Genomic DNA, 20,476 nt, shown 5'->3' with positions numbered 1-20,476 from the left:
TCAAATCTGGAACCTGAAATTTAATTTTTTTCATTTTTTAAAGAGTGTAAAGGGTCATTGAAAAAAGTAATAGCAATTTAAAAAAATCGTATCTCAGAAACTTCTAGAGATAATCAAATGAGTACTTTTTTTAAATTCACGAACACAAAAAGTTCGTTTACATACCATAGAATGTTTCAATATAAGTACCGTTGTTCGTTCTGCAAATATCAAGCTAATAATCGACTTCTGTCCAGGTCCGCTGGATCTTTGCAGGCGTAACTGTAGCAATAGCAGAGGTGATCCATTGTCTTAATTGTTGTACACCCCTAATTTTTTTCACTTTAGACAATGTTTTTAACGTATCCTCATAGAAAAATGTTTAAGGTTGTCAAATTTGAGCCCTACCAATCCAATGATAAGGAATCTTTCATTAAGAACGCGTCGAACGCCTTGGCTAAAGTGTGGGAGCGCACCATCCTGTTAAAAGTTTTCAGCAACATTTCTTTCTTGTTCGATTTGATCAACTTGGCGGGAAAACGTACAGTTTTGGGCCGTCAGGGGACTTTTTCACTTCCATTTTGCCAGATTCCTTAAACTGCTCTTACTGCCGTCTAATGTTGTTTGCACGAGAGAGATCATTGCCGTAAACAAGCCAGAAAGTCCGCTAAACAGTTATAACTATTTATACTCCGCTAACCACAAAACGCAATGCGCTTTCTGCTAAACTGTCACCAATGCACTGACTGACAGTGGCGTAGAGGCGTTGTGCGTTGTGCCATTGTGCGCTTCGGATCAAGGTCACGGCCGATAATGTCTAAAAAAAATTGATATCTCAATTATTTTGCAGTTCCAATTAATATTTTTATCTCAATTACATACGGAGATATGATTTCTTTTTGCTACAACCTTTTTCGATGACTCCGTATAATTAAGTAAAATTGAAAGTTAAATTTATAAATAAGCTGGAGGATTAAAACAGGTAAATGAGGAAAAATTAGAAAATCAAATGGAGATTTAGAAATTTCAGAATTGGGTAAACTATCATCTAGGCAGTAGAAACCAAGAATTTAATAAATGAAGTCTAAACGAAAATTATAAATTTTCCGGTAATCAAGGGGAGAAGCAGCTGTAGACTTAACGAGTCTATATGTATATAACTTACTCGTATGTATGTGTATAGTTATTTCGAAAATTTACCCAACAATAAAACTTTAATTCTGTGCATTTTCTTTCAAAAAAAAAATTATGCTAAAATGTTGCTAACAAGTTAACCAAAATAACTGATTATTTTGCATAATATTTCGAAAATTTTTAAATTGGCTTTAAATTTATTAAGAGAGATTGAAGATTTTGTTACGTAAACGTTCGTATTCTTTTAAAATTAATTTTAAAATAAAAAAAAAACCTTTATTTCCTAAAAACTTGATTAAGGTAATTAACATTACAAAACCTAACCAACTAACCATAACCCATAAACTTATAACCCACTAGCCATAAAAGTGCATTTTTTTTACCTAAAACAGTTTTTTCTGTTATACCTTTTATAAAAGGTATATAAATATTGCTAATTGTACGGGGGATGAGTCAACACCTGTAAAATGAATTTTTAATGTAATAATTGATATTACCGAAAAAATTGAATAAATTTTACGTTTCTTTAATATATTGCAAGTTAAATGAAAAGAAAATTGTCAGAAAGGAGGAGAAATGCGATAATGTTTCAATGAGAATAAGAGAAAGCACAAAAAATAAAGAAAAGTATACGATAACTGAATGAACGGCTATTAAGTATTATTGTAATACTATTTTATTAAAGGCCATAACAGATGGAATAATAGAAGTAAGGTTTCAAAGAATTAAATTGAAAATGTGATCGAGCTAGCCTATCAGTTACTTGTCATCAAAATGCTATTTATGGAAGAAAAGGAAATTATCGGACGTAACTGCTTTAAAATATCATTGTATTATAGGTTATTACGATCACAAAATATATTTTATTTTATAAGAAAACATTTATATATATATAAAAGAAATAAAATTTATTTATAATTGCTTAACGTTTCACTAACTTTTAACTAAAAGAGGTAGATTATCCAAATAAAATAATTACAACTTTTTTCTTTAATATTTTAAATAGATAAGCCATTAGAAAAATAACCTTGGAAAGTAACAATTTTTTTTTTCTTTTTTTTGCTAAATCATTTCAGAAAAAATTCTGATGTGGACACAACATGACTACCTCGAACGTCTCATTAAATTACATATACACATTTTTTGAAACGTACATACAATTTTATTTCATTAATAACTTCTGTTATTTTTTTATTTTTTTTTATTGTAATTATTGAATTATTATTTACTGTAAATATTTTTTTACAAGATGTTCCTTGTAAGATCCAAATTTCATTAATTAAAATTGATTTGCCTATAACTCAGGAACCAATGATAATAAGTACCACATATGATATATCGTTGAAAAGATCTCAATGAGGACTTAACTGTAGTTAAGAAAAAGTCCAAAATCCATATTTGTTTGGACACTTTTGGTCAGTCGATTGCAATCAAAAGGGGAGGTGCACTACTAGATGTTACAACTGTCCTAAATCCAAAATTTTAAAAATCTACAGCAAATCGTTTTTAAGTTACACGAGATACATACGTACGTACGTACGTACGTACAGACATCACGCCGAAACTAGTCAAAATATATTCAGGGATGGTCAAAATTGATATTTCCGTTGAAATCTGTAAACCAAAATTTTTCGCGATCAAAATATTTCCTTTCCTTCGTACACGGAAATAAAATGATAACTTTGTGCAGACCTAAAATACTCATTAATAAGATGTTCTTATTTATTTCGTCGAAACTAATTAAAACAAGTTAAGTGATTGAAATTTAAAGGTAATTTCTGAATAAGTTAAATTAAGTTAAATTATTTATAGTTTAATTATTTATACAATAAAAGAAAATTTTACCTTTAATCTTCAAGAAAGAAAAAGAAATTTTTTCAAAAGGTATTGTATTTTATGAAGGACTTCTCTTCTTTTTCTTTTATTGATTCAAAGTTTATTTACAATCGATTACATTTATATTAACCTTTAGTAAATTGGATCATATCCCAAATCACATGACAAGGAGTTCTTAGCAGAACTCCTCTAAACTACAAACTACTATATTAAAAAATGTTACGTCTTTTTTTTTTGCCTTCAGTCATTTGACTGGTTTGATGCAGCTCTCCAAGATTCCCTATCTAGTGCCAGTCGTTTCATTTCAGTATACCCTCTACATCCTACATCCCTAACAATTTGTTTTACATATTCCAAACGTGAACTGCCTACACAATTTTCCCCTTCTACTTGTCCTTCCAATATTAAAGCGACTATTCCAGGATGCCTTAGTATGTGGCCTATAAGTCTGTCTCTTCTTTTAACTATATTTTTCCAAATGCTTCTTTCTTCATCTGTTTGCCGCAATACCTCTTCATTTGTCACTTTATCCACCCATCTGATTTTTAACATTTTCCTATAGCACCACATTTCAAAAGCTTCTAATCTTTTCTTCTCAGATACTCGGATTGTCCAAGTTTCACTTCCATATAAAGCGACATTCCAAACATACACTTTCAAAAAACTTTTCCTGACATTTAAATTAATTTTTGATGTAAACAAATTATATTTCTTACTGAAGGCTCGTTTAGCTTGTGCTATTCGGCATTTTATATCGCTCCTGCTTCGTCCATCATGTTACGTCAATGTTACGTCAAGAATATAAAATTAATAATTATGAATTACATTTAACACCACTAGAACAATTAATATAAAGCAAAATAAAATACAATAGGTAGATGTAAAAGAAAAAAAAGAAACGTATTTGTAACAAATTTGAAATTAAGGTTCGAATACTGCCATCCGGTGTTACCATAGACAATATCAGACACTTTAGGAAAACTTAGGTCTATAACGAGCAGACGGTTCAAGCTTCTATCATCCCCATTGTTAGTAGGTTCACTGCCAAATGAAAGTAAAAGTACTCAGTTCTTACCCATCTTTTAAAAATTAAATTTTATGCCAAGAAAATGTATTATAGCAATTAATGTATAAAAAGTATCCGGTTTTTACCCGTTATCCTGAGGGTCGATGCTACATTTCATACTTTGTTAAGAAATAATTTAGAAAATTAGTGTGTAAACATATTTGAAAAGATAATTTAAAAAAAACTAATTAATAATATTAATTAATTATTTGTTAAAAATTAATGTTATTAATAATCCTATCCTTCTAAAGGGAATTTGTATGTGTCTGGCTGCATGTGTGTCCGTCCCCCTTAGCTTAGCACCGGAATGTACCGATCAGAAGCGGAAAGTCCCGATTCGTTACTACATGTCTCGTGGTGGTCAGATTGTCAGCAACACAGCCTTTCATCCGGAGGTTTCGAGTTCGAATCTCAATCGCACATGGTATTTTCACACACACTACAAATCATTTATCTCATCCTCTGAAGCAATTTCTAACGGTGGTCCCAGAGGTTAAAAAAGTGTATACTTGTTATATTATTATATATTAAAAATACTTTTTTTTATTTATGTGATTGTTTTTCTTCATAAAATAATGAACTAAAATAAAACGTAGGCACCGGAATGTACCGATCACTAGCGGAAAATCCCGATTCGGTATTATCAATTTCTAGAGTTAAATTTCGTTACATCAATTTCCATCATTCAAAAAAAAAAGGTATCTTTTTACACAAGAGGTAATAAATTTTGGACACCTAATAACCCAATTCCGAGACGCCGCCCGCCTTAGCTGCGTTCCTACGGCACGCCTTTGCAGCTAGTTTAATAATAAAATATTTAAAAAAATAAAGTATTAACATTATTTAAATGAATTCCGATTATCAGTTTTAATATAGTGATTCGGATTCTAAAAACTAAGAACAGTATTTTTCTATGTTGAATATGTGTTTTAAATTTAAAAGAACAGTAACAACAGGATTCATATAATATTCTTAAGGATAAGGACATTTAAAATGAAAGGGGTTTTCCATCTTTAACGAATAGAGATTATTATTTATAGCTCATTTATTATCTCTTTGTTAATTAAAATTATTAAATTACATGCGTACTTTAAAAATGTTGTTAAACACACATAATTCAGCGAAAAAAATTTCCTACCATTACTGGAAGCCGAAGTATTAGAGTAATTGTTTTTTTTCTTCGGCTACCACATTGAAAATAAACATTGAGAATTGAATATTAATATCACTCTATTATTAAATATATTTCAAGATATATTCTATATAATTAACGAAATATAAGTAAAAAGGAAGAAGGGACAATTGGTAATATTGTACTCGTAGGCGAAAACAGGATAGCTACGGTTTCTAAGTCTACTAAAATTACGACGAATTTCTTCAAAAGAATTCCAATTCATTAAAATAGCGAAGGATTAGATAATATAGTATAAAACTCAACCTTTTCCATCAGTTGTTCGAATAGCATAAGTTAATGAAAAGCTTTCTCTACAATAAAACAAATATATATTATTAATAATAAATAATTAAAATTACCTGTTCGTTTCTCTGGAGAATTAAGAGTATATGCATGAAGTACGGTGACTTGACTTCGACCTTTCTTATTGATAGCGTACAGATGCAAATCAAGACGACGTGCGTGAGATGCAGGCGTTGGATCGATAAGAAAATATGGCCACGGTGATGTGGAGTTATGAACTAGTTGGTAACTATCGGCATCGTACATTTCAATAACGAATTCTTGTGGTAAACCTCCATCAAATCCTTCTTCACATTCCACTTCCAGTGTGTCTTGTGTTTGGTTAACTATAGAGCAGTTGGTCAGGCTGTCTGGCTTCCCTGAACTCAACAAAATAGAAAAACGTTGTAAGAAAACCATAAAAATTATGTTAGTTTTATTTATTAAAAATAAATATGCATATTTTACCTATATTAACTTATAATTAAACTTTTTAACTGATCATCGAACATTAATTCTGAATCTAATTCTGAATAAGAGCAGGCAATATAACAGAAAGAAAGTATGTCGGTAAACAAAGATAATCGTCACTCAAACTGCCCCCTTATTTTTATTACAACTATCCAGTTCCTTAAAAAATTTCTGTAAAACGTCTCTTTCTTACATTTTAAATTCTATTTTTATTAAAACCTTGAATACTCTAATCCATTGTTAAACATCAGTTAGATTTATTACAAATTGTGCAACTGCTTTACTTTTCTTATTACTACAAAAAGCTGTACTTATTATTTAGAATTTTAAGTACATTATTTAGAATTATTTAGAACATTATTTAGAATTTTGTTTGCAGGAACGCACAGCTGTTTCCATGTTATTACTGGTAGTAAACCGATTTAATTCGCTCATTTTGTATTCAATTTATCAAATTAAATTCTATAACGAAATTAAATTAATAGAATGAAAAGTAAAATTAGGTGCTTTAATGAAAAGCAGTGGAATTCAGTGTTTAATAATTTTCGAGGAGATACTTTCATTACATCTTCGTGGTCATTTGTTTGTTTTTTTCGTAAATAAGGTATCGAAAGAAAAATTCAACGTAAGTTTAATTGAAATAGTGCTAAGAAAGTCGGTGCGTGTTAGTAACAGGAGAACGTTGTAAAAGATTTAAATTAGGAGAAAAAGTGATGAATCTACCTAATACCCGATGAGACTTGAAGAGGTGGGTGATTCAGGAATAGGTCAGGTCAAGAAAGAAGTGCAGACTTCAGATTGGTTGGCTTAGCGAGAAAAGACCTCTATCACAATTTTCCATTACACCTTTTCTATTAAAAATAATAACTTTCTATTAAAAATAACTGCCTTTTAATTTTAAAAGGAAACGTTTTCTGAAAAATCGCAGCGCTTAGGTCGTTCCGCCTAGTAGCAAAGAAACCTTACTGTAAAATTTCATAAAAATCGGAAAAACGTTTAACGTAACCGCATTATACACATTTACATAATGCCAAACGTTTGAGTAAAAAATAAGACTTCGCTTTATTAAGTCAACAAAAATTATATCAGTAATGGATGTGTTACATCTTGATTTGATTACAAAATTATCCACGAAATTTTGTGCATTATTGATTAGCTATTTTTGTTTTCCAAACCGTTTTTTCTAAGTTAAGCATTAGCCATCCCAACAAATAAAAATAATAAAGCAAGATTATTATCATAATTAATTATAAAAATAGCTGGATTCATATTATCTAACGCAATGACAGTCACCCGAGGATTTAATATTTTATTCCATAGCTTGACACAATCCTTACGTATTTTATAAATATATATTTTTCAAAAACGGATTAGCTCGTTTATAATACTGATTGAAGATCAAATTATTGAATTTAATTATTTTTTTTTTGTTTTTTTTTATTTTAAAGCTTTGAATATAGAGTATTTTACATTATTTCTAAGATTTCTGTCCACCGAAACAACTTATATTTTGTAACTAATAAGCGTTGATGGATGGGAAGTAATTTCCTGTAACACTCACTGAATATTTGTGACAGTAGAAATTCCCTTAACAACTTCTGTCTTTTATTTAAATAAATGTTGACTACATAAAAATTACTCAGAATAAATTCTGACAGCTATTTAACATAAATTTATTGTAAAAAATAATTCTCTTTTTGTTTTGTTGCTTATTTCTTCCATCTCATTTTTTGTTTGTAATGAAACGTTTAAAATGATGTTGACTTTTTTCGTTTCGTACTTCTATAAAAACAAAATAATATTTCATATTTATTTTTTAATCTACTAATGCAACTTTTATTCTAACTGTTTTACCCTTATTTTAACAATTATTTTTATATCTAATGAATTACACTCATTATTAAATGCAAAAGGTGTAATCTAAATATGAATTACTTATAAAATATTTGACGAAAGGTTAATCTATTTGATTAATTATATATATCTTATCTAGCTAATAATTTTCCTGAAATTTTGTTGTACATAAAAAATATCTGTGTACTTTTGTTTAGAGGAAACATATAACAATTTTATTATTCCATTAATATTCAAGAATATGAGCTATATCTAATATGGTATACCACGTCTTCTACTAAGTCGTTTCGTTTGTATCTTTTTGGCTTTCTTGCACAAGAACTCTACATAACTTCCTTTATTTCAATTTGAACGGCTTGCCCGTTGGATTAAAAGAAATAGTAAACTTTTGGACTGGCCACCAAGATAAGCTGATTTAAATGGAAATGGATATTTTATTGGAATAATTGAAGAAATGTGTGAATGGGCAGAATTTAAATAATGACGAAAAAAGGAAACCGGAGGTTTTTTTCAGACAAGTTAAACTTTTTTTGTCATTTTTTTTTTTTACAAGTTGGGGAAATTTTAGTTTAGGTTATTATAGTAATTTCAGCATTCTTTTAATAGTTACAGCGTTGTTTTTTTACGTTGAGAAAATTTCAGTTAATAAATGTTAGTAATTTCAGCTTTTTTAAAAGTAATTTCCTAAACTATTTAACACTAAAGTTTTATTTTTTTATTAGCTGTACATTCTATTTCTTTCTTCCTGTATTCATAATTCCAACTAGTATGTGGAGAGTTGTACAAAAGTTGTAACATAAAATATTCACCATTAATACATTAAAGTATAAGAATTTACAAAGTTACATAGAATTTGTCAAATATAAATTAATAAATTCAGTTACTTCTACTCACAATGAATTTTTATTAATTAATTTGAGTAGATTTGGTTAATTAAATCATTTTTCAGTTCTTATTTAAATTTGTATTATCTAATCATAGTTTTTTGTTTCAACACAACATAAAAGATTGATAAGTTATTTTATTTGTAATTTATTTTTATTATTCATGAGAAATCTCAGCCAAGGCAGTCCGTAAATAAAAAAACACCTGCACTCAATCAAAGTCACAAACATTTTCTACAAACACTTTATATTACTTTTACTAGTTGAAAATTGAATAAAATTTTACTCTTTCTTTGACTAAATAGAATTAAAAATTAAAATAACGATTTCTAGTATATAATATATAACTGTATAAAATAGAGTTCCACTTACCAACAATTTTAAAAGTTTATATCCGAATAATTACTCCATCGTCAGAGATTTCCCAAAAGATGTTATTCAAATGTATAATAGTATTAAAAGAACTAAAATTAAATTATACGTTAATAAGACCATAACGTCATGTTCGTAAGATGTTTGGAATTATTAGTTGCAAACATCTTCTATTTTATTGACGTACAATTTAATTTTATTTCTTGACGACCGACTATTATCAACGTAACAATTAAATTTAAATACAATTATACATTTGAATTTGAATTAACATCTTCTGGGAAATCCCTGATGATGGAGTAACGGCTCCGAAAGTACTCGGATATATGTACTTTTAAAATTGTTGGCAATGGAATTCTATTTTATACAATTGTATTAACACCAAGGATGCTTAGTAAATTATATATATATATATATATAATTCGTTTTTTCAAAATCTCTGAAAGTTGTTCACTGATTAGTTTGAAATTTTGACACAACGTTGCATTCGAATGTGCGAGTGGTTTTATATACCTACTATTTATATACCTAAGATGTCACATCGGTGACAGGTACAAAATGCTTTTTTTGAAAAACAGCCACATTTGATGGACGTAAAAGCAACACATGCTATGCTAAATATTTTACGATTCCATTTCAATGTTTCCAATATGTGTGTCCGCTATAGATTAAAAAAATTACTGGTCCGATTTACGCGTGAGGAAAAAGGGAGAAAGGGAAAAATTGGAAAAGGAAAACAGAGAAAAATCGGAAATGGGAAAATCGAAAAAAGGAAAAAGGAAAGAAGGGGAAAAATAAAAGGAAAAACTGAAAAAGGAAATGGAAAGGTGAAAGGAGAAACAAGAAAACGGGAAAGGGAAATAAGGAATTAATGAGGGAAGAAAATGGAAAGGGGGAGGAAAGGAATATGATAAAAATGAAAACAGGAAAACGAAATTGGTGGAGAGGGGAAAGGAAAGGGGAAAAGGGAGAAATGGTAAAATGGGAAATAGTAAAAGGGAAAGGTTAAATTTTGTGAAGTTCCATAATGTTCATTTTGTTAATGTTTATCAACCTTTCAATTAGTTCCATAATGTTCATTTTGTTAATGTTTATCAACCTTTCAATTGTGTTCCTTTAATCTATTTATATATATACTCACATCTAGCAATAGCGAAGCATTGCCGGGTAGCAGACTCGGCGATGCCGGTACTACCCGGTCTGCTAGTGTATATATATATATATATATATATATATATATATATATATATATATACTAGCAGACCCCTAAATATATGTAGATTGATAGGTCGAAAATGAAGAATGAAACGTTGTCATTAAAAAGAAGGTTCCGCCACCAAAAGTTGGAATATGTTGCTGATAAATATAATTAATATTAAATATCTAAAAATAATACACGTAAACTGACAGCCAATAATAAAAAAAAAACTAAAAACTGAACGAATTATTATTTTTGCAATAAATTTGTAAAAAACCACTTCAAAGTGCTAAATCTAGGAAAAAAATTTAATATTTTCACATCAATGAAAGGATAGTTCACAAAATTGCGTGAAACGTTAAAGATGAGAAGGGTTGTGACACAATATTTTTTTTATCACGCAGGAGGTGTTAAGATAGTCAGAAAGCACATCACTTGATATCTATGAAAATTTCTAAAACATATACTTCGTGTAGTAAAACTTTTACGTATATTTTTCTTTAATAGAAAAGAATGTGAAAAAATTTGCATAAATACATAACTCAATGTATTTTCTGTGGATGAAAGCAACATGATATAAATATTTTATATTCGATATAGCGGCTTTTCAACAAACGATAATTTCTTTGTAATATTCTGTTATCATTACATTTACTTATCTCAGAACAACAGGCTATATAGTTATAGATTATCTAGTGGTTGCAATATTGTAAATTATTAAGCTAAATTTTAGTGTTTTTAATTACTAGTGAATTAATATAAACTAGTGAACCAAAAATAGATAAAAATGTAATAATGAAAGTATTAAATGCTCTAATTTTATCTATTTATAGAGCATTAAAATAATAAATCAGAGCATTACTATATACAGATTAAATTAATTTTATTATAATATTAGAAAATAAAATATATGATGAAATATTCTACATTTAATACTTTTCATCTTTCTAATGTGCACATTATTGAACTTTCAAAGTTTTGTATAATTGGTTTAGCCTGTTTCAAAAAGTAAATGTAATGTATTAATAAAAATTTTAAAAATATTTTAATATCTAAGAAATTTAACCAAAGTGTATGAAATATTTCATAATAACAGTGTGTAAATATTTTATATTGATTATAAACTTCAATTATGAAATCTTTAAAATCTTGTTATATATAAATAAATCAATACATCTTCAAACATAGTGAATACATATATATATATATATATGTAATACAATAATGCTTATTACTAAATAAAATTATAATATTATTTTCTTTTATAATTTAGAGGAAATATGGAAAATATTATGACTGCAACGCGGAATATAATATTGCTAAAAATTCACAAATCTGCAAGATTTGTGAATGAGTTCAAGCACTGGGACACAACATAAAATTCTTTGATTTCGTTTGGTGATACTGAGCAATAATTACACTTAAACTTTCTGCTCCGTGAAAGGTCTACGAATATATATTTTACTAAAGATTATGTTTTCATAAAAAATCACTTATTTCAATAAACCAAGAGGAATTTATGCGATCAACTACTTCAAACATAAATACTTCAGTAAAATCTTATAATATGTATCAGAGAATTTGCATACATCAGGTCAGGTGAATGTTATTTATACGGCCTTTGATAAAGCCGATTAGGCTTTGATAAAAAAAAAAAAAATACAAACTATTGGAATCTGCCATAATTTTCTCTTATTTCTTAGATCTTATCTAAGAAATAAACAACAACATGTTGCTGTTAAAAAGTGTAAATCTATGAAATTTTATGTGCACTCGAGTATAACTAAGGTCCATTACTTTTCATTATTTTATTGATGATACGTTCATCTGAATAGAAAGATCTGTAGCTTTTTTCTTCACTGTTTGTATAAAAATTTTCAAGTCCGTGAATTCCTATGATGCTGAGATTCTGCTTCAAAATTTGTTAATAAGGTCGTCGACTGGTGTAAACAAAATCAGATTAAATTTTAATGTAGACAAATGTAAATACACCCAAATAACTCGTAAAAAAAGAGATAGTTCACTTTATTTATAATATTAATAATATAAAAATTTCAAAGGTGCAGGAATTTAAGGAATTGGGAATTATATTTTCATCGAACTTTTCACGATATTTAATTGCATAGCATATAAAAATTTGGATTTTATTATAAAAAACACTGATGCTTTTAAGTTAAATCTGAAAATTGTTAATTTATATTATTCGTTTGTTAGGTCTCATTTCGAAAGCATTTCTGTCATTTGGAATAGTGCAAATAAAAAAAATAAAAAAATAGAATAACTGAAAATATTTGTATTTTTGAAAATATAGTGTATCCTTTCATGATACACAAGGTCTGTTGGAGGAATTTCAATTGCCTTCTTTACAGTGTAGAAGAAATCTCGCAGGTTTAATATATTTACATAGAATCATTAATAGATTGCGAATTAATAAGTAAAATAGATTTATGTGCCCCTGCAATTAAAATGCATTCTAGGGAAATATTCAATATGCCTTGCAGTACACGAACTCACCAGAATATTCATCATATTTATGATGAAAGATTCTAATGAAATTTGGACAGAAATAAACATTTTGACTGTAATATCAAATAATTTTTATACACGATATCTATGTAAGATCGTGTTCTTGTGTATCGTGCTAGAATGTGCAAGAATGTGTATGTACATATTCTAGCAGGACCAGTATGACGACGAATTTCTTCCAATTAAGAAGAAAGAGAAAATAATAATGGAAAGAAAAATCCAGAAAGAACTAAAAGAGATTTTATTCTCAGAATAACAGGTCCGTTTAACAATCTCTTCTTTGTAATACAAATAATGATACCTTCAAAAGTTGTTGTTTAACCAAAAGGGTTACCGGACCGAATTACGAATTAAAAAAATAAGGAAGCAGATGATGAAATTTATTACGCTTCAAAAATTAAAGGGATGAGTCGGTTGCTGGTTATGCAAACCAAGGGTTATAAATACTGCCAGGGACCCGTGGAGAGAGTCATTAGTTCTGTGAGGTCGTGTTTGGCGGAGTCATGACAAGCGATAACAGAGAAGTTTTGCAAGCCTGAGTTTGATGCGGTTGTGGTGACGGCGATATCAGTAAGCGTGTGGTAACGAGTGAAGAGTACATCACGAATATTCCAGTGTGAACTGTGGGTGAATACAAGGAGTTTTTCGGTGAGTTATTGGTAAACAGTAGTGGTATTTGGTTCCAGCGTTCATTATAACGTTTTAGTACGTTGGACTGCATTCTGGTTTTTACTATAATTAAATAAATCTTGTGTTTTCATTTTAATTACTATTGTGTATGTTACATATACGTATTGTCATTATTGTTAATGTAATTATTATATTTATTATTTATTTTGCTTATATGTCTCTAGAGTAATAAATTATATTAATAAGAAATTTTTAGTTTGTTAGTCTTTCAATACCCTGGTCGAACCTGGAAAACGTAATAATATTATAAAGGATTAAACCAACATGCTGTACTAAGATGAATTCCAGCGTACTAATTGTACCTAATGTTTTATGTATACAGTTTTCTTCTTTTTTTTGTTAATTTTAATTTTTATCTTGTTATATTATTGATTAATGAACCTCTGTTCACTGATTTATATAAGATAGTAATTCTAGTTATTGTTATAAATTAATTGAAAGATAATATTATTATGATTGCATATGTATATGGGTTTGTTCTGTAGTGCACCAGTGCACTACAGTACTCATTAAGTAATTTACATAACTTATTTTATTTTTATTTACTGTTAATTTAATTTGATCTTTATAATATCAAATTACATGCACTTATATGTGTTTTCTATACTTATGTAAACGAGTACAATTTGCTCAAGTAAGTATATAAATTTATATAACGTATTTTTCTAAATATTTGTTAATAAATTATTTTTATTCTGTTATAAAAATAGTTTTAGTTATCATCATATTTTCACTTTAAACAACCGTGCTGGGTAGGGTCAACATTCCTTACGCTAATATTTTTAAACATAATGTTTTAGTTTCTGCTATATTTGAGTAATTCATAATTCATGTTTGTATAATGCGTGTTATAGAAATAAAAATAAACATTAATAAATAGATAAATATATATATGTATTTTTGTTTTTTGTAAAAATATCATACATATATTAAATATATATGGAAAAATATCTGAATAGATAGAGGCAAAATAATCCATTTTATGTATAGTAGAAAATCAGTATTACATTTATGATTTATCTATGAATCACAAAAAGGGTAGTAGGTATTTTCTATTCAATAAAAAAAAAAGAAAAAATAAAGAATACGGAGGTAAATTTGAAAGAAGTCTGACAAAAGTCTACAAGAAAACTGATGGATAAATGTTAAGATGTGAGGTAGTTCTGAACACATGAACACACAAACTTCCGCGAAGCTTCCTTTCAACGATGCCATAAAGAGAAAAGTTTACTAGGTTCACAATGAAAACACTGCCCGAAGACATTTTCTGTCTGTCTAACTCCTCATTCTATCCCTCTTTCCACTACGCTCCTCTTTCTTTTTGAAGTATATTTACTCCATCTATGTAGAATATGAATAAAAACACACACATACATATACACAAGTGAGCATACAAAACTCTTGTTATTTATCAGAATAATTTTATGTGAAGTTTGTTTAAATAAATATCATATATGAAGCAAAATCAAACGTACAAATTACGATGTCAGCTTGCTCAAAGTGTTGTCAGAACTTTATTTAGATACTCTCTTAGCAATTTTCATTTAAATCACATGGAATGGAATTCCGAAATGAGGTTATTTATTTAATATAGAAAGTTTCTTTATACTCCAGCGAATGTCTCTAATTATTCATTATTATCTTAATTAATTATAAAAATTATAAATCTAACTGAATTAAACTGTTTCCCAGAACAGATGGTTTTTTTAAGTCCTTCAAGAAAAGGAGTTGCCGGAGTTTTTGAATAAATTTATAACAAATTGAAAAAACCTAAATAAACAATCGTTTTAAAATTTCCAAATATTTTCATTATACATAAGTTAAATCACTTTACATTTCACGTGCGTGTATTCCTTAACGGGTAATCGTAAAAATACTTGCGTAAAAAGATAAATATATTTGTATGAAATTTTATAAAGTCATAATTAAATTAAGAATACGTAAAAGATTCATATTCAGCCATCGTTGTTTTTAATATTGGTGGAATTTGGTGAGCCACTCTGTATAATGCTTTTAATAAAATTATCAAATACAAAAAATAGTTTTAAATTAACATTTTAAAATTAAATAAAACCATTTTCTTTATTTAATAATATTTATAAAACTTTTTATACAGAGTGTTCTATTAATTAAGTGTACAATTAAGATTTTGTTTTAATCGCAATAGAAGAAAAAATTATTAAATAAAAACAAATATTTTTTGAATAGAATATAGTATTTTAGAAAGCATTAAAATAATTTATATAAGAAAATAATGTTTAGAACAAAATTAATTTTTTAACAAAGAAGAAAATAAATCATTCATGTGTTGAAGTAATTGGCAAAAGCATTTATACTAGAAAAAAATATTCTTATCTCCAATATATTTAATGAAATATATATATATATTATAATGCAAGAGAGAAAAATAATATTTTCCATCACTGTTTAAATTTTAAAAGAAAGACAGATATACTTTATTCTTTCTTTAATTATTCTGTGGGACTTGTAGGTTTTTTTATTATTTACACATACAAGCGCGTGCGCACACACACAAACACACACACACGTATTTATATATATATATAGAGCGAGAGAGGGAGATTTAGACACATCGTCTGATCAGGTTGGTCGAGCATTGGGTCAACCGCAGCTTTGGTAAGGTCACCAAAGCTGCGGTTGTTGATCCAATCTTTATCTGTCCACGGCGTGTTTTGGGTATAATTAAATGCCAGGAGAAGAGTGAATGACGCCTTTTGCCTTTCTTGCAGAGAGCTTGTTACACCGGAATACGTCGTGTTCTACTGCCGGACATGGACTGCTGAACGTCGCTGCTGTGAGTTGGTGACTGAGCCCTTATAGTTGACACAATCATAAACTGTATGGTATCAGAGGCAGGGAGATTTGATGTGGTAAATGACTTTGTGACACGGATTCTCCAGCACAAAGGAGGGGTTAATGGGTTGGTTGAGGGACAGCCCCCTGCGGAGCTGCCGTTCTTCTGTGCTTGTACGGATAAGATGCAGCGATGAGGCACTATGACTCCATCATCCTTCGCGAAAAAGCCCCAGACCCGGTGTGTCTGCCCTACTTAAGGCGCTCTCACTAGAGCATTGGCGTCAAGACCGAGTCCCGGCTTCTGGAGTGGGGTCTAGGAACGACATAGTCGATACTGGCGGAGCCAGTTTTGTTGAGAGGGTTGGGGACCCACATGACCAGAATCCTGCTTTCTGATTGCCGCCTAACGGGTAGCCACTGTTTCCGCATTAACCATGCTTGATCCAGGATTCGAAACTAGGAACTTCTCGATGGAAGGTTAAGGTACTATTTTTATCTTAGTATTTACTATTCTATTTTTTCCTATTTTTGTGGAAATGTCTATCAAAATAATTATTACTATGTAGGTACCTATTTTTTAAACGCAAGAAACATTTGTTATTCTAATTTACAAAAACATTATGTTATATACATGAATTAATTAGTAACATAGTGTATAAAACAAAAAAACACAATCACGTGCCATTAAATTTAAAACAAAATTAAAACACTAATAAAATGTATATAGTTTGTGTTAGTTGTCAGAAATAAAAAGGTCGTTCTAACTGAAGAAATAAAACGCATTCCCGGAGAAATTGATGGTTGCAAAACACCTGGGACAGCACATCTCAGGGGGTAACATCCCGAATAATTGAAAGGTGTTACACTTGAATAAAAAGAAACGATCGAAAACCCGTTCATAAAAAAAAAAAACAAGTTTTCGTAGAACACTGAAGCTAAACGAATATATTTGCTTTTTTCCTGCATTTTACTTGGCGTTTAATAATGACCAATAACCATAGATCAATAGAAAAAAGTAATTGCAAAAGCTAATTTGAAGTCAACATCCTTAAAATTATGTTATTTTGTAAAACAGCTCTTTTACAAAATTTTGTTAACTGTGTAACTCTTCATACAGAGTTACACAGTTAAAATCACACGTGAGCGCACGCACACATACATACACACATTTAAAAACGTGGTATGTTACACTACAATTATGAAAAGATTATCTTTTGGTTAAAAGCAAACAAATGTTGCTTGAAACCAACAGAATAACAATCAAAAGACGTATCTAGTAACTAGATATGCAAGGCAAAGTAGACTGCTTGTAAATTATATGATTTAAAATCAAATAATATGCACCAAATATGATTATTCAGTTAAGAAAAACCAATATTTTTTCATCTTATGAAAATATTTACAATCGGTTACATTTCATAAACCTTTAGTAACTTGGATCACATCCCAAATCACATGCGAAACTCCTTAGTGAAACTCATCAAAACTACACAGTATGGTAAAAAATTTTACGTCAAGCAATACAATTTGCAATTTTGAATGAGACTTAACACCACTAGAACAATAGAAAGCAAAATAAGACATCACAATAAACACAACTAAAAATGATGAACTAATGTAATGAAAATATAAAAGTATATATAATAAATTTTAAATTAATGTTCAAATATACAATGTACGATACTCACATACGAGGTTACTATAGAAAAATTACGATACCATCGGGATATGTAGGTCTAAAACGTACAGTTGACTCAACCAACACCCCCCATTATTTAGTAGGTTCAGTGCCAAGTGATTTGTATGGTAACTCGAAGGTCGTACTTTGAACTGAAATGTTGTATTTCCCACAAGGACCGTAATTGTAAATAATTCCGGATCTTATTGTTCCTTGTAAACTAAGGTGCCTCTGTTATTCTAGCTTATTATGTTGAGTATACGAACAGCTTATTAGACAAGGGCAGTAGTGAATGTCTGCTCAACTACCAGAACATTTCCTTAAACTTTATCTCGAGTTGCCCTTTCTTCTCTCTAATATAAATTTTCCACGTTCGTCATCAATTGAGATGAAGATCGAGGTACACTCTCAGTTTTGTGAATTATAACGCTATCAAGGTAGACCCGTGGGTAGTCACCTCTCCTCATTTTGAATGCCACATGGTTTGATTTTGTTTGGTAAACGGGTCCATCTATTGATTAAATCCAACTAAGACTGTAGGCTATTTGATACTGTAGTAGGGCTGGCATCAATAAAGGAAGCGAAAGTAACCTCATCTGTAGTCGAAAGGTCTGTAGTATAGATGGAATATAACATAGACCCTAAAACAGAGCTCTGAGGAACTCCCCACTTGATTTTGAAGAATGCGTACAACACCTGGTTATATTTCCCCCGTGAGATATGTCCTTCTAGGTAGCCTGGTAGAATAGGGTAGAATGATTGAGGAAGGCTCTTCTTTAATCAGTACAAAATTCCAGGGAGGAAAATCTTGTCAAAGGCCTATTTGTGTCTAAGAAGGCTGTCAAATAGTATCTTTTTCTTTTAAAGGCATCCGCAGATTACGTTTAAAAGCCTGTGAGTTTGCTCAATAGTGGAATGCTCACAACGGAAACGGAATTGATGGTGAGGAATTACAAAGCCATACTTCAAAACAGGCCATATTTTCCGAAGGAACTACCTTTGGATTAACTTCGATAGAATAGGTACGCTTATTGGCCTGTATGAAACCACATCGTGAACCGGTTGCCTGGTTTCGGTACTACGACTATTCCCGAAGCTTTCCACTCCGTTAGGAAATATTTCGTCGTTAAATAAGTGTGTTTTTATATACACCATGACTTTGGAAGGTTGCATAAAGAGCGTTTTGTTTGTGATTAAATCATATAGTGTGCTTTTTTCCGTCTTAATCACTTCAATAAATTTAGCTGTAGAGAAAAATTCAATAGAGGAAACACATAGGAATCGGACTATCTATGAAACTAGCAGTTTCTTTCTCACAAGGAATTTGAATTTCAAGCGGTTGATAGACACTGCTTAGTAAGTAAGTATAATTTCAGCTTTCTCCTTGTCCCTCAGCCTAAGATTCATCAGACATTTCTTATAAAAGTGGTGTCAATTATTTAAATATCTAACAAAAAATATTTTTTAAATATCAATAAGACAAATATAAGTATACTACCTGAACTACTTAAAGCAGTAAATCTGAAATTTGTAACCCAACAAATATTTATGACTATAAATCTAAAATGTAAACCCATTTTTGTAGCTTCATTTTTTTATTTGTTTCTGTAAAACAATATTATACAACTGATAAATATGTTCATGCGATACAATGAAAAGAATAGCATCAGTGAATTTTGGAAGCAGACTAACTACGTGAAGATTCATTTAAATTGGTAATTTCATTATTATAGCTCTAACAATTAATAAATTTATAATTTAATCTGTATTTATTTAAGAATCCTCTTCAGTATCCGTGTTAAATGATTTGAAAAACAATTGCTGTTATCATTTGCGTGCATAATAAAATGAAGGCGTGTTTGCGTACATAGTCGATTAAAAAAAATACTGGTGTATTTGAACTTAGTTAATGGTCATGTCTTTATAAAAGATATGAAAAAAATTGCGTTTTCTCTAGAATTTACGGTAGAATAATGTATCATAAGAGAATTATTTTACACTGTAATTCTTAAACAGAGCATGTGCATCCTCTTGCCAAAATAAGAAAAATTAAATCAATATAGGTCTGTATTAATAAATTATATAAATATGTTAAATTTTAAAAACAAAACTGCCTAAAAAACTAAAAAGAAATAGGATGTCCGACCTGATCATTATACGACAGTGAAATCTGGAAGTGCAAAGCCCCTAAATTTCGGACCACCGCCATTAGATCCGTGAAGCTTAACATCTTGTTGAACTTTATGTAACTTTACAGTTAGAGGGTGTAAAATGAATACTCGTTGGTTTGTAATCTCTTTTCGTTACAATTACCTTTGATTGGAAGTAGTCAAGTGGAGTTTTTTTATATATATAAATGTATATTAAATGTAACTAGTTAAGTCTGTGAATTTATATAATTTTACATAATTCTTTTTTTTTCGCTATTTGACAAACTGCGTCAGAAACATAAGTTCAGCAAAAATGAGTAAACAGTGTAAGAATACTAAAATAAATTTCTTTTCGTACGCAAATG

The 20,476-nt window shown here is 29.4% G+C and overlaps 1 protein-coding gene across 1 annotated transcript in view; it reads right to left on the bottom strand.

Moving 5' to 3' along the window:
- LOC142324536 (neural cell adhesion molecule 2-like) overlaps window positions 1–20,476 on the bottom strand; it is a 1,211,812-nt gene that overhangs the window by 64,140 nt on the left and 1,127,196 nt on the right. The window contains exon 11 of the mRNA XM_075365375.1: window positions 5,549–5,851. Coding sequence (XP_075221490.1) covers window positions 5,549–5,851 — 303 coding nt within the window. The remainder of the gene's footprint in view (window positions 1–5,548; window positions 5,852–20,476) is intronic.

Source organism: Lycorma delicatula, chromosome 5, assembly GCF_047948215.1.
Source record: "Lycorma delicatula isolate Av1 chromosome 5, ASM4794821v1, whole genome shotgun sequence".
In the NCBI taxonomy this organism is placed as follows: Eukaryota; Metazoa; Arthropoda; class Insecta; order Hemiptera; family Fulgoridae; genus Lycorma; species Lycorma delicatula.
Note: the sequence above shows the minus strand (reverse complement) of the source record. Positions and strands in the feature narration are given on the sequence as shown.